Here is a 15,134-nt window from a genome sequence, read left to right on the forward strand (position 1 = left end):
AGTGCAGTCTCGGCAGTACCCCCTGTCTGCGAGGGGCGATGGGGGTATGTGGCGAGTGGGGCGGGGCCGAGAGGCGTGGGAACGAGGAGTGAGGCCAGGTGTAGTGATTGGAGATGAGCTGCACCTGCGCCCCACCGCCGGTATCGAGTCCCACGTAGGAGATGGATGGATATAAAACTGGAGCGACTATAGTGAAGGACGAGAGAGGACCAGGCCTGGACCATATTTTATGTGTTTGCTTTTTATTTATGCGCACCAGTCGTCTGTGATGGGCTGGTGCGCCGTATTGTGTTTATTTTGAATTATTAAAGTTTCATTTTGATTGTGCACCAGTTCCCGCCTCCTCCTTCCCAATGAATAGGAAGTTTATATCATTACAATCCTCCAATCCAGAAATCCCTCCATGAGGAAACTGTAAGTCTTGAGGTGGAAACCTTTCACCTCCTTGTGTGAAGACTGCCAGCTCGACCCAGTTATTTGCCCAGTTGGGACAGTTCTGGAGTTCCTGCAGGCCCTTCTCTCTGCAGGGTTGACCCATTCTACCCTGAGGGTCTACGTGGCAGCCATTACAGCCTACCGTGCCCCTCTTGGTGGCCATTCAGTGGGCAGACACCCTCTGGTTAACATGTTTCCTCTGCGGCGCACTGAGGCTAAGGCCTCCGGCCAGAAGAAGTGGTTGATCAGGATGCTATCCTAAAACCTTGAGTCCTCTGATCTTCCCTCCCCACTGGGAGTCAAGGCTAACTCGAACCAAAGTATGGCAGCCTCCAAGGCCTTTTTGTCAGATGTGTCTATACAGGACATCTGCAATGCAGCTGGACGGTCCACGTCCCTCACATTCATCAGATTTTATGGTTTAGATCTGCGAGCCACTCACGGCTCTTCTTTCTCTGGCCTTAGCTGTGCTCCTTGTATACACACTACACTAGGCAGAGCTTGCAAGTTTGGCGGCGGGACCATTCTTGTTCTTATAGCGTTTTCGGACACAGCTCGAGTTCCTGAAGGGGAACGTCCCAGGTTACATATGTAACCATGGTTTCCCGAAGGTAACAAGCCTTCATTCGCTTCATTCGTAGAAGCTGACGATCATTCCACCATCACCCACCTATTTTTAGTAACTTCAGTACCTTTTACAAAATAATTTTATGGCATAAATAATAATAAAATATTCTTAATGCTTTTTCTTGACACATTGACTTATTTTATTGTTGTAGTATGACAATAAAACAAGTAGTATGTAGGATATTTTTTATTAGACATGTCCGTTTATTAGGGGTTGAACGACTACTGATTTTTTTAAAGTCGACTTTTATGTGATGAAAGTCGAGTTGAAATCGACTAGTCGCTGATGACGTCATTAATGAACAAATAAATCTGGAGCTGTGAAAAACCCCTTGTGCACAGCTATGGCATATGACACAACAATGCGTACATAGCTATTGCTCCTATAACAGCTAATTTTTATCAGTTCTTTTGCCTTTGGGTCGCATTATTTCTCACATATTTTTGCTATTCTAAATCAGATACAGATAAAGTAGCACAGAACTGATTACATTCATATGATTGCATTAGTGAGAGCGATTGTGTTTGTGAATTATTTTTACATAGCAGCGTCTCTCTAGTAGTAGTGACACTGTGGGATTTAGTTATCAACAAATATATACTTGAACTTTACAGTTTCTAAGCCATTTAATGAAAAATCACAGATCAACGTTGACAGTACATCTCCGCACTGAATGATTCTGTGCGCGAGAGACACAAGAGCTGCTGTCTATAGCCTATGTGTGTGTGTTACAGTGCAGCAGCAATTTAGATTAGAACAGCAATTTAACTTACCTGTACAATATGCTTTTTAGAATGTGCGTTCTCACGTTCAATTTTGAGCATCCTGTAATATAATCAAACATGTCTTGTGGACCTTTCGGAGTATACATTTATTCGTCCTTTTAACTGTTTAGAAACGGTGCCTAAATGTGGAAGTCCTTCAAAGATTTATTATCCTGTTACGCCCTCTATAGGACCGGCGACTAGTCGACATCAAACATAAAGTGTCATGGCAGAGCATTGAAGTCGACTAGTCGATTGGTCAGTGCAATCCCTACCATCTATAACTATCAGGGAAGAAATTTTCATATGGCTCAATTTGAAGTCAAGCTTTAAGTGTCACAGCCAGTGTGACAGATGTCCCAGATGACTCTTCTCTGACCTACTTAGAGCTGCAAAAGTTTCTGAAAACCAGTGGCATACCACAAATCTGTGGGGCCTTCCCACAGCAGTGATTTCATGCACGAATACTTGTAGAAGGGGTGAATAGTGGTGCTGCTGATGGACACAGTGTTATTTGGGGAAATCTAACACTCACTTTTAGACATTAATCATTATTTGGACCGTTATGTATTCTTTTCATCTTTCCACATTTCTGTCATTTCAACAGTTTAAATGTAGTGGCCTACAAAGTTAGTCAATTAGTGTGTGTCTAATATCTTTAATTTGCTGATTGTTCGGCCTGTCAACTTGTCAACTTTAGCACTTTGCTGATAATGTATTTCATAGTAAAATGAATGCATGTCAATGTTTGATTTTATAGACACTTTTTGGTACTAGGTAGAGATGAGAATCACTTGTGTGTTAACAAAATCACTGAAAGCTATAATGTTCCCACAATATCTGATGTTTACTGCAAAATCATTAATGAAAGACTGAATATTCAGAAGTGAGTTAGATTATCTGAGCACCCACCGAGCAATGTAACTTCTTGTGTGGTTCCGTAGATGTCTATGATGGCCCAGAGCAGGCATCCGACACTTAGACCACAGTGGAAGAGAATGGGCTCTCCATCATTGATGCTGTAGAAGACCCGGCCATGTCGGTCAGCCCAGAAGGCCAGAACATTGTCCCGCATGGCCAGCCTCTCAGGCAAGGCCTTGGCCCAGTATCCTGGCCGTGTCACCAGGTCGGGGCAAGCATATTTGGGGATGTCAGCTAAGGCAAGATTGCTAGGGTCTAAGCTTGTGAAACCAAAGCGTAGAGCTCCACTCCAGCCTGTGTGGACACCTGAGAGGCGCAACCGCACCTTCTCATACAAACGCAGAGGACACTGGCTGAAGGTGATGCCATTGCAGAAACTGTTCTTCCGAGTTGCCCGGCGCAGTTGTGTGTCCAGTCGAATATTTTTGCCCTTGGCGTGGGGGTGAAAATGGGGAGACTTGACCCTGATTGGAAGGGCAGAGTTGTGGCGCTCTGCTCCACTGTTGGAAACCGTACAGTACTGCCTACTGGCCACTGGGCGATGCTGTAGGCTGGAGTCTATTGGAATGAAAGCATTAAAGTACATTAGAAACATGTAAAAAGCCACAGAATACATGTAATGTAATACACACAAATATAATTTATGTATGCAAGTTATTTCTTATTAAAGGCCTACAAATGACATAAAAAAACCCAATCATTTAAAAAAAATATTTGCATTTTATACATCCACCTAAATGTATACCTATGATCTACCTATGATGCATCACTAAATACACTGGGATTTTAAAAGACGACACTGAAAAAAAAAAAGTTTAAACTGGGAATAAACAGTTGTAGGATTCTGAAAGTTCACAGAACTTAATTGTGTAACTCCACAATTATAATTCATTTTTCAATGTAACTTTTACACTCAAATTACCAGAATAATAATTTGAAAAGATGATTTAAGAATAACTAAGACCATTTTTAATAGAGGTATAAAACTTTTGGATCCCATTGAATAGCTTTTATCCTGTTATCCTGTTGTTCAGTTGCATTGACATTTAAAATGCATTGTTTAAAGTGCTATATAAATAAAGGTGACTTGACATACAAAAAATAAAAAATAAAAACACATGCACATGTAAAACCAGTAATCTACGAGTAAGCTACACCATTTTTAATTTTGTAATTTCATCTGAATATCAACATCTTTGAAAGTTAGACAGCCAAACAGTTTTGATGTTTATTGAATTCATTTTGTGTCTCTGTAAAATAATGATGTATGATATTGTATTTATGGCGAATGTCAAAGCTTTCTGAGCCTATTTGTTAATGAGGGAAACGTGGACTGGACACAATGTTTTTAGATTTGTGGAGTAAAATTTATAGTTTTTATTTTGAAATAAAAAATAATTTGGCACAGAAGTTCCCATGTGGCATGTTGTTACTAGTGTTATTATTTCTAAATTTAATACTAATTGTAATTAATGGGGTTATTGCTCCGGGTGAGCACATGCGTCCGGGCCAATGCCACTGGAATATTTTTCTATGCACTTTTTTACTGTCCATTGCACTAGTGTAAATGATAATCATATGTTCATAGTTTCTGCTTAATGTGTAAATACACTTATTACATAATCCATCTGTATAGTATGTTCATAGTACACCTATCTGTATATCATGCTGATGGTATTTAAAATCTGTAAATTATGTCCATAGTACTGCCTTATTTGTATATTTATTGTACATTTGTAACATATTGTAGACACTGTATATCCTGTACTTACTGCTTTTAGCACTTCTGGTTAGATTCTAAATGCAATTCATTGCCTTGTACCTTACATGTGCAATGACAATAAAGTTGAATCTAATCTATTGTTTAACATTTCCATGAATTATTTCAGATGTCTTTGCTTTTGATGAAACCTGTAGTTTAACCGAGTGAAATCATTCATTTGCAGTGTTACTATATGACATATCTTCAATTAAAATATTTAATTAAATATGTAAATATTAATATGCCTGTATTGAAGTCATAGAATAATTTGACCTTTCAGATTAATCTATTCTACACTTTGGTTATTTAATTATTCAACAAAATTGCCAAAATAATATTTTAAATAGAATAATTGGTTTAGTTGTTTACATGAATGCCACTTTAAAAATATATAAATGTAACTTTATATTATTTGATATTTTCTGCTTTACTAAATCAGCAAATGTTTCCATTTATTTCCTATGATTACACTTTGGTATGAAAATGTTGAATGAAAATGTTAATTGTTTTACAGCACTAATTAGTATATATCAGAGGTGTGCAGTCCATATAAGATGCAAATGCTCTGCATACCCAAGCCCTCTGGCTAAACTGACTGGCTAAATATTAAAATTACTATGAATTCCCTTTTCATCTCATGTGTAACATAAAACTTGCATAATAAAATGTTGGGAATACATACGTAACTGTCCTTAAATTATTTTCAGATCTGTGCCAGTTATGTAGGGGTTTGAGTGAGTGGATCTACAGAAGCTTTGGTGCCTACACTCTATTTGCTTTATATTGTCATTATTGTTCTGTATTTTGTGTGATTTCATGGACAAGAAAATCTGTTTGAGAACTGTTTTTTGGAAAAATTAATTTTTGCTGCTAAATCTTGATTTCTGAAAATCACATTGTATTTGATGCCAGTCCAATCGACTAAATCTTATCCTATATATATATATTAAACTGCCAAAATAAAAAAAGTGATGAAAACACCACAATGAATACATGTGTTTCCAGACTTTTCTAAAGAAATACTGTGACCTGATCTAGCATTGTGTTCCACACACCCAAAATCATCCTTGTACTGCATGCCAAGCCATACATTTATAGGTACGATTTTTAAGACAAGTTTATGATTGACTAGAAGTAAATCCATAATTAATAGATGTACCCATTTAACTGTCATCATACAGTTTGTGGGGGCAATTATCAAAGTTATACTGTACCAACTGCTCTAGTCAGGCTACTAGAGGGTGGGGACTGAGCACACAATAAGAAATAATGAATACCAGCTTTATTTGTGAATATGAAAACAAAGAATGTTCTTTTGGGGTCAATGAGCAGCAACTCCAGCAGTGCCACTGAAAAACATTGTGAGTCATTAATAACCTTTTGGTGTACATGCATAATGTTAGCTTAAGGCCGGGACACACCAAGCCGACTTCAAAGAACTAGCGGCGACAGAAGCTGATGGTGTTGACGCCTTGCGTTACATGTGCAGGCCATGTACACTGTGATAAGTTTACTGATAGAGCAGAATCGACCAATTAAATATCTCATTTAACCTATTAATGTTCAGTGTCACAATTTCCTACTGCAGGGTCCTGAGACCACTCAAATTATGTCTTATTCTTTTTCTGATACATTTCAAATGATATTATCTGCACAACAAGCTGAGTGAAAAATTAACACAAATGTTGGAATTTCTTAATATTTGGTTTTACAATAACCACCTTGTGCTTCAATGCAGCAACAGCATCTGCATCTTAGAGAACTTCACATGATCAATGTCATTCATTTTCTTAATTTGATTTCTGAACTATAATCTGAAATATTTATTCAACTTAAATAAAAAAGGCCTTTGTTTTTAAAATGGTGTGAAAATATATTCCAAACTGTCAATGTTCCCTCAGACTTATGACTGAGCATATACCACAGTTATAAAGTTCACTTTATCTAGATCCCATTAAAAGCAATTATATGAACTCACACAGATCTATAAGAAGGAATCTAGGATTTAAATGGAAACTGTGTGTCGATAAGGTATTCTTGAGGCACACTATGTGTACATTAAATTTGGGAGGTGGAGGAGTGTAGAACAAATTAGAATACAGCAGAGAGAAACAGAGCTTTTCTCATACCACAGTTTATCATCAGCATCAACTCTTGTGGTGTAGGCCTATTTAGTAAGTCTATTAAATAAGGGATAATAAGTCACCAATATGTTGCTATAAAATATAATCATCATCTTTGTTGAACATTTAAATACAGACAAATATCTGAACAAGAAGGTGAAAAACATTCATGTCCATGCAGCCTACATTAAGAAACAATCCACATTCCAAATATTCACAATTTAGTTTGAAACGCCATGCAACATCCGAAAAAAAGAATATTAAAACATGAAGGATGATGTTATGCGTAATGAATTAGACAGCTTTAAGCAATGACACGTTTGCAGGATCTTTGAATAACTTGAACATCACCCATCATCTTCTCACTCCCACGCAGCGCACGCTCTCATCCCAGTACAGTTCAGAAGCTAGAGTAGTACACGCATTGTATTTGCACAAGAAACCAAGATATTAAACCTCTCTATCCACATTAAAGCATACAAAAACGCTTCTGATTTCTGTCCCAAGACAAATCAACGAACGGTCAACATGCCATCTCCTACCTATCAGTGGTTTGGGTGTTGTATTCCCCATTATTTCCAATAATTGCTCTTCCTTGATGACAAGTGGATCGCGAATGTTTCTACTCCTGGTCTGTCCATTTATTATCAGATATGAGGAATATATTCGTAATCGCAGCTGTGTGAATCTCTACGCGCCTGAGAGTCACACACAGAAGCGGCTTTTCAAGCCATTGGCGTCTATTGGCGCATTGGGCAGCCAAGCCCTCCCCACGCCTGATCATCCTACAACCCATCTACTATGGACGCGACGCGAAGCGACGCTCAACAACGCTGTCATTATACTAAACAAAACTGGCTGCACTGTAAGAGCGCACATCGATTCGTAAACCCTTTTAAATAAAGCTCGCGACAAAATATATCAGTTAACGCGGGAAGTTTAAGAAACATTTTAATAGCTAAACTATTTTTGACTTGACAAGCGTCTTAAAACGCAACACTGGTGGCGCAAAACCCTGATAAAAACAGGGAGACTCAAGGCAATGGCGCATATATACGTATCAGAGACGTGCCCTGTGTTTCAAACGCGACGTCGTTCTTTCAGTTTAAAGAGATCATTCGTGCGGGTCTTTTTTTTATTATTTATTTAACTTTTTAATTTGAGTCGCCGTCAATGCATCGTTCACAAGGGCAAACGTCAAAAGACGTTCCTCGTATGTAGCCTAGACCCCACACAACACAACAAAATAATGTTACATATCTTGGTATTGATGTGTTTATTATATTTCATGATATTTACATTATACTGGGAACATCAACAAACATGGTTCTACAGATGCAGGTCAAAAAAAAAAAAATGACCACGGTACAATTTATATATATATATATATATATATATATATATATATATATATATATATATATATATATATATATATATATATATATATATATATATAAGTGTGGTTTTTCATACTTGAACTAAATAAATATATATATAATCAAGCTAATTTCATTCAAATAAATTAAATAAATTCTAATAGTAATAATAAATATAATAATTATTATTTATTTATGTATTTATTTATATATATATATATATATATATATATATATATATATATATATATATATAAATAACTTATTAATAAAATACAGCTTATTTTATGTCAATCACCTGGCTCTTAGAAATTAAATCAGTTTCCTTCTTTTTCAGAAATGGATATTTAAATGTAATATAAACTTAGCATTTTCCAACAGACAGTAGCAAACAGGCCAGCAGATATCAAAGCAATTAAAATTCATAAAAAAAGAAAAACAGATTAGTATCTAAATGTTTCATGACTACAGAATAATTGTGAGTATTTTTGAAAATGACATAAACCCCTTACGAGGAAATCCCCTCTCTACTCCAACCCCCATCCTATCTCCTCACATCCTTGACCGCTGGGATCCATGCAAGCTGCTTCCTGTCTTGTGAGCTGAAGCTGTCTCTGAGGAACCTTGTCCAAACAGACCTAGCCCATGATTACCAGCTACAGGCCAACGGCTATTAAATCTGCCCCAGATCTTCTCAATATGTTCAAATTATGCACAGTATGTCACCAAGTGTGACCATTCAGACGGTAAAGAGGCCCATGGTCATTCCAAATGAATGCATATAAAATAATTTCAAAATAAGTACAGTTTTACTAATATGGTTGATTGGGCAGGACTGTTATGTGCAAAAAGTGCAAGTGTGGAAGAACATCGATAGGTTATTATTGCATAAAATGCCAGCTATTTCAAAAAAAGAAAAAAAAAAGGGGTAATAGCTGTGACCCATATAACACAGCAATCTTGAATTATACTTTCATATTAAAGCCATTATACTGTAATAACTGTAGCAGATTTTTGTGCAGTTTAATAAAGTTATATCAATTTACTTATCTTTACCAGATATGTAGAAATGGTAACCCTCCTGATATGCACAGTATATGTAAGCTAAGGCAGGGCCAGTGCACAAAGAAATTATTTTCAAACATTTGTCATGGTTCTAGAAGGAAAGGCAGTGATAACTGTGGTTAACACAGGAAGAATGTTTGAGGCGGAGACTATTTGCACTGTAAGCAAACATCACATGAATAAAAGCATAAAAGCTCTTTGTTTGGGATAGAATGATATCTTACAGTGGGGTGCATACCATCAGCTCCTGTTGTAAATATGAAACAATTTGTAGGAAGAGTAAGATTAAAATTATAAATTAAGATTACTGTAAGGACTGTTAACAGGTCGTTGTCCTTGGTCATGTGACCAGGTTCCTTTGATTTATATATCATTCATGTTCATGATAGGAGAAAAGCAAATCACACACTGGTGAAGCTTGTTGGTCAGAATGGTCTAAATGCAGAAAACCAGATACCAAACACGCATCAAATTACCACTTTTACAAACTTATTGCAAATGTTTTATTGAAAGTATAATCTATCAAATACAATAAACAAATAATCTAATAGAGGAAGTGGGTCCCCAGAAGCAGGGTCGAATGGGGTTCTAAGACTTCTGATGTAATACTATTAAATATTAAGTTGCTTGTGTCTTCTTTTATCAATTTTCAGATCTTGTTCTTTGTTCCATGGATGGCTCAGAAACAGGCAAACAAGAGACTATTAACTACTCTCATTCCTTTCAATTATACAAAGTCAATAAAAAAAAAAAAGATAATGTAAAAACCTAAACCCAAGTTGGTCAATGGGGTGATCGCCTCTCATTACCCCCAGTACACTGCATGTCAAAAGATGCACAACAGGACAAAAAACATCTTGATGTGCAAATACAATTTAAGTATATATATAGATTTAATTTACATTCATCAGATGCTTTTATCCAAAGCGATTTACAGTGCATTCAGGCTATACATTGTTTTGTTTTTTTTACCAGTATGTGTGTTCTCTGGGAATTGAACCCACAACCTTTTATGCTGCTAATGCAATGCTCTACCACTGAGCCACAGGAACACTTTGTCACATGTCAGTGTTCCCTCTCCTCTGGGAACAGCCAACACAAATTTGTCAGACTGATTTCATGTTGGCAGTCATTGGCATGGTCAGGGATGGCAATCAGGGAAATGTTACTTGACAAAAGGATAGGCATGAAATAACATCTCTACAGGACAATTCTGGAATTAAAAAAAAAAAAAAAAAGCATTAGACATATGTTTAACTGTACAGGAAAACTGCACATGTACCAAAGCTACCACCAGAACAAAGTTTTTTTGCAAGTAAAAGCATTATGTTCTTTAAGAGAAGATGCTGTCACACTGTGTGGTAAGACTTGGAATATGGCATCAAAATTGCTGCCATGTGGCGGAGTGACTAGTCCTTGGACTGTGAAGTGTTACATTAGCTGTATTGTAATTCCCATCAAGTTTCAAAGACACTGAAATGCTAAGCAGATGGCCAACTGGGAGGACTGCATGTGGTTGTCTGAGCAGCTGGGCAATCTTGTCCAAAGCCAAAAACTCACAGATCTAATGACAAAATGAGTCATAACCACTGTCTAAGTGGGCCTTATGCTTTCATTGAATGCATGTGCAAAATACAACAGTCATGACTTATAAATTATGAAAAATTCATGAGTTCACTGTCTTCTCTTCTCTTGGCTGTGCTAAAAAAAATAGGAAAAATAGGAATACAATAGCATGAATGACCTCAAACTTACAGACATGGACTAGATACCACAAAACAGACACTAGCAGAATGAGTGGATAAGACCAATCTCTGCAAGCATTGTGAGAAGACACTGAAGACATCCTGGTCATCCACTGCACCCAGGCCCATCTCCAGTCATCTTGACACTGGATCTGGATGGGAATTGTGAAGAGAGAGTGTGGCTGACGCTGCACAGCTCTCCCTCGTATAAAGTGGTCAAGAAATGGGAGGATGAAAATATTCTCAAAGTTTACTTTAATACTCAATATTTTATTGATAAAAGCATATTGCAAGTTTAAAAACTCAAAATCAACTTCCCCATTTAAAATATGAATTATTATTTTCTACCCTTCTAAAATTCCTTGGTATTCCTCGACATTTACCTTTACATGCATCATCATTTTATGTATTGAAGGAGTTTTTTTCTGAATAGCTCATGTCTGTCCATCAGTCACAGGAGAGATACCGCTGTTAGGTAAACCAGGGGTTTTCAAAGAGAGTTGGGTCTACCTTTTGACACAACATACACAGCTCTGTACCCACAATTTTTTGCCTATTTTCAAAAGAATACAAATTCATTTTTTAGAAGTAATTTTCCTAAATCAGTATGTATATAGTGCAAAGCACACACACACACACACACACACACACATCTATCCACATGGGGACATTACATAGACATCTATTGTTATATACAGATAGTTATACAGTGTTTAACATAAACCCACCCCTACCCCTCACAGAAAACTTTCAGCATTTTTAGAAGGTACACACACACACACATATTGGTTTACAGCATTTTTTATACAAATAAGCACAAGTGAAGCTTTAATACCAAACAAGAGCTGTTGATTAAGTTCATATGCTCATGCAGTGGTTGTGTGATTTGAGCAGCTGTTCAGTCTGTATTTCACAAAGTTTGATGAGAAATGGCCTTGAACACAATGTTTTTATAGAAAATATTTTAGTTTGTTATAGAAAAAAAGTTATGCTCAGGGTCCAGAGCCTCGATCATAACATAATAATAGGACTTCCTTGTAGAGACCTCTACTATCGCAGGACCCAGTGCGGCAGAGTGCATTGCAGGGCAACACTTGATGGGTGAGTGTGGAAGCTGGTAGAGACTCGTGTTAGCGGGATGCAGGAGTATGAGGGTGTACTAACACTAGGTCATTTTTAACTGTGCCTGAGCGCGTTTGACCCCCACAGCCCCGTTTGTTTGAGTAGTGTGATCGCTCCGTGCCACGCTCGGTTGGAAGAGCAAAGGGTCAGAGCGGGTTCATTTATATATAGATCAGTGAGTGCGAGCGCTAACCGCTCCGGAGCATAGAGCTTCTGATATGTGCTGCATGATTGCGTGAACATTTCTGAGCGGGAAAAGTGATAGATCTGTAAATTATGATCGTGTTCATATTTCCAGGCACAAGTCAGGAGATGGTTACAAAAAAAAATTCAAAGGCTTTATCAATGCCTAGATGCACAGTGAAGTCTATTATTAAGAAGTGGAAGTTATTTTGTACAATACAGACCTTCCCTGGATCAGGGCGTAGCTCCAAACTGGATGTAAGAGCCAGGAGGAAACTGATCAGAGAGACTATATAGAGCAACTCTGAAGCAGTTGCAGGAATTTATGACAAAGAGTGGTCATTGTGTGCATGTGACAACAATATCAACAAATTCTCCACAAATGTGGCTTGTATGGGTGGGCTGCAAGAAAAAAGCCACTCCTCAAGAAAGGTCACATGCAGTCATGACTGAGCTTGTTTGGCCTCAACACCAAACAATATGTCTAGCGGGAATCCAATCCAGCTCACCATCCAAATAACAGCTTTCCTACAGTAAAGCATGAAGTTGGTAATATTCTGTTATGGGGTGTTTCTCTGCATCATGGACAAGCACTTGTCAGGACAGAAGAAAAAATGGATGGGGCAAAATACCATCAATTTCTTAAAGAAAATCAGCTGACCTCTGCCAGAAAGTTTGGAAGAAGTTGGGAAGAAGATTTACTTTTCAACATGACAATGACCCAAAGCACACAGTAAAACTGGCCAAACAGTGGCTGAAGGAGAAAAAGGTGAATGTCCTTGCATGGCCTAGTCAGAGCTCAGACTTAAACCCCACTGAAAATCTGTGGAATGACTTGAAGACTGCAGTCCACAAACAGTCACCTTAAAATTTAACTGAACTTGAGCAGTTCTGCAAAGATGAGTGGGCAAATATTGCAATGTATAGATAGATAGTTAGTGAACACATATTCCAAAAGCTCATTTTAGTTTTGTATATCTGTATATCTAGTCTCATATTTAATCATGCACTTGGACCATACAGTATATCACAACAAGTCTATTAAAAAAGCAGATGTGCAGATATACCATTATTAAACTATAATTATTCTTAAATAGTACGGTAAGTTTAGTGGTAAATGTGTTTTTTATTATTGTATTATTTTTTATTTTATCTTTTTATAGGACAGAGATGTAAAAGTCATTTTATGTTGAGGGCCAGATTAAAGAAAATTTCCCCTTGTGAGGGCCAAAATTACCTTTTGTTAAACCTTAGTTTGCTCACAAATACATTGATGTTTTTTTTTTTTTCAAAGATGATGCTAGGTTGTTTTCTCTACAAAAATTATATATCTTTATCAAGTCCCCCAGGCGTCAATACAACACAGCATGACTTATGCATCAAACATCAATGCAAATAAATGACCAATTTGTTCTGCTTTAAATGAAAAATATAATGTTATAGTGAATTCACTTTATTTAATTTTCAAAATAATGTTTTGTTGTTTGTATTGTTGAAATCATCCTGCGGGCCGAATTGGACACCTTTTTGAGTTGTATTTGGTATGTTTCACATATAGGGAACACAGACTCTTAAAATACGCCATTAAAAGTAACCGCAAGATATAACATTTCAAGCTCCTGTCATGGTAAAGGGTACGACTGGGCTGCTTCAGTTTTCTGTGTTTTGTGGAAGACCATTCTATCATTTATTCCCCTCCCTATAGTTCACTTTATTTTCCAGATAGCAAATATATATACAGCAAATGCAGCATTTGGTAACTGGTAATATTTGGTAATAATTGGTAACAATCAGAAGGACAGAATTGCATTATCTTGATAGAAACTGTAAGGTCTTCATGAGATCATGCAATCAGATGTTAAATGCGAAATTTGGCCAATTGTAATGCTTTAATTACAAAAAATTAAATTTTTCATATTAGCCTATTTTTTTAACAAGCCAATGTAATATTAGCAATACATTGTTAAATATTTGAGATGTAAATTTAAATAGAGGAAACAGGAAAGTGATTGAGAAAGATAAGCAACTGAGCTTTTTACCTCAGAAAACCATGATGAATTGGACTTTACATCCAATGGATATTCGTTGTTGAACCACCCTGCACATTCAATCTGGTAAAAACTGTCCCAAATATGTCCAAAATGTAGTCTTTGAGGACTTAAATTTCAGTTTACAGGCTTCTAGAGTATCAGAGGTTCATTTGACAAACAGTAGGAGGTTGCTGAGTGTCATATTCTCTAAAGTGCCGTAACACATTAACAGACACAAGATAGTGTGAACCTTGACAACAGAGGTCAACCTGCCTCACAAACCCCTGAGGTCAACAGGAGTCAGATACCAAAGGAATATTTCAATGACTGCCCTAAAGTAGTCTTTTTCTATGTGAAGGAACATATAACAGACCTAAACCTGCTAGAACAGTCTAAGTGCGGCAGACCACCTGGTGATGGTTAAGTTATTACATAACCAATAGGAACAGCAACTCAATTTTATGATATGATTCTCTCACAATTTGTTCTAAACAACATTTCTGGGAAACTCCTACTTCTCGGTTCTTTTCTGCTACTTCCAATGACGATTTCACTTGTGTGCCCCGTCGTTTAAAATAATATGACAATGTTGAACACGTTGAGTATAAAATCCTCCAGAATTTGGGGATGTGCGCATGCAGTCTGTGGAGGTTCATGGAGCGGAGCCAGGCGAAAATATAAATGACCATTTAGAGTGTGCACGGATCTGCACTTCTAATTTCTACCGGAAAGCAGTAAACCATCCAAGAATCTCTGGCATACTCATTTCAACATACTATGATTTGGGACGTACTAATTCTAATTTAGAATATTATTTAGGACGGATAGTATGCAAATTAGGATGCATTAAGTCGGTCTTTCTAAAGACAGTCAGTTTCCCTCAGAGATACATTCATGTAAACACCCACCCCAACATATTTGAATCGTCACATATTTGCATCGATGTTCAACTGGCTTGGTGCATCATTACATCCCTA

The 15,134-nt window shown here is 37.1% G+C and overlaps 1 protein-coding gene across 2 annotated transcripts in view; it reads right to left on the bottom strand.

Moving 5' to 3' along the window:
- The window catches only part of LOC128026913 (E3 ubiquitin-protein ligase NEURL1B), a 46,088-nt gene that overhangs the window by 18,130 nt on the left and 12,824 nt on the right, over positions 1-15,134 (bottom strand). The window contains exons 1-2 of one of the 2 annotated variants that reach the window (XM_052614184.1): positions 7,176-7,410; positions 2,740-3,306 (exon numbers count right to left, since the gene is read on the bottom strand). In XM_052614184.1, the coding sequence (XP_052470144.1) occupies positions 2,740-3,306; positions 7,176-7,206 (598 nt within the window). In that variant the 5' untranslated portion in view covers positions 7,207-7,410. Of the gene's footprint in view, positions 1-2,739; positions 3,307-7,175; positions 7,411-15,134 lie in introns of those variants that run through there. The other variant, XM_052614183.1, reaches the window with a different exon arrangement.

The sequence above is a fragment of the Carassius gibelio genome, chromosome A14 (assembly GCF_023724105.1).
Source record: "Carassius gibelio isolate Cgi1373 ecotype wild population from Czech Republic chromosome A14, carGib1.2-hapl.c, whole genome shotgun sequence".
In the NCBI taxonomy this organism is placed as follows: domain Eukaryota; kingdom Metazoa; phylum Chordata; class Actinopteri; order Cypriniformes; family Cyprinidae; genus Carassius; species Carassius gibelio.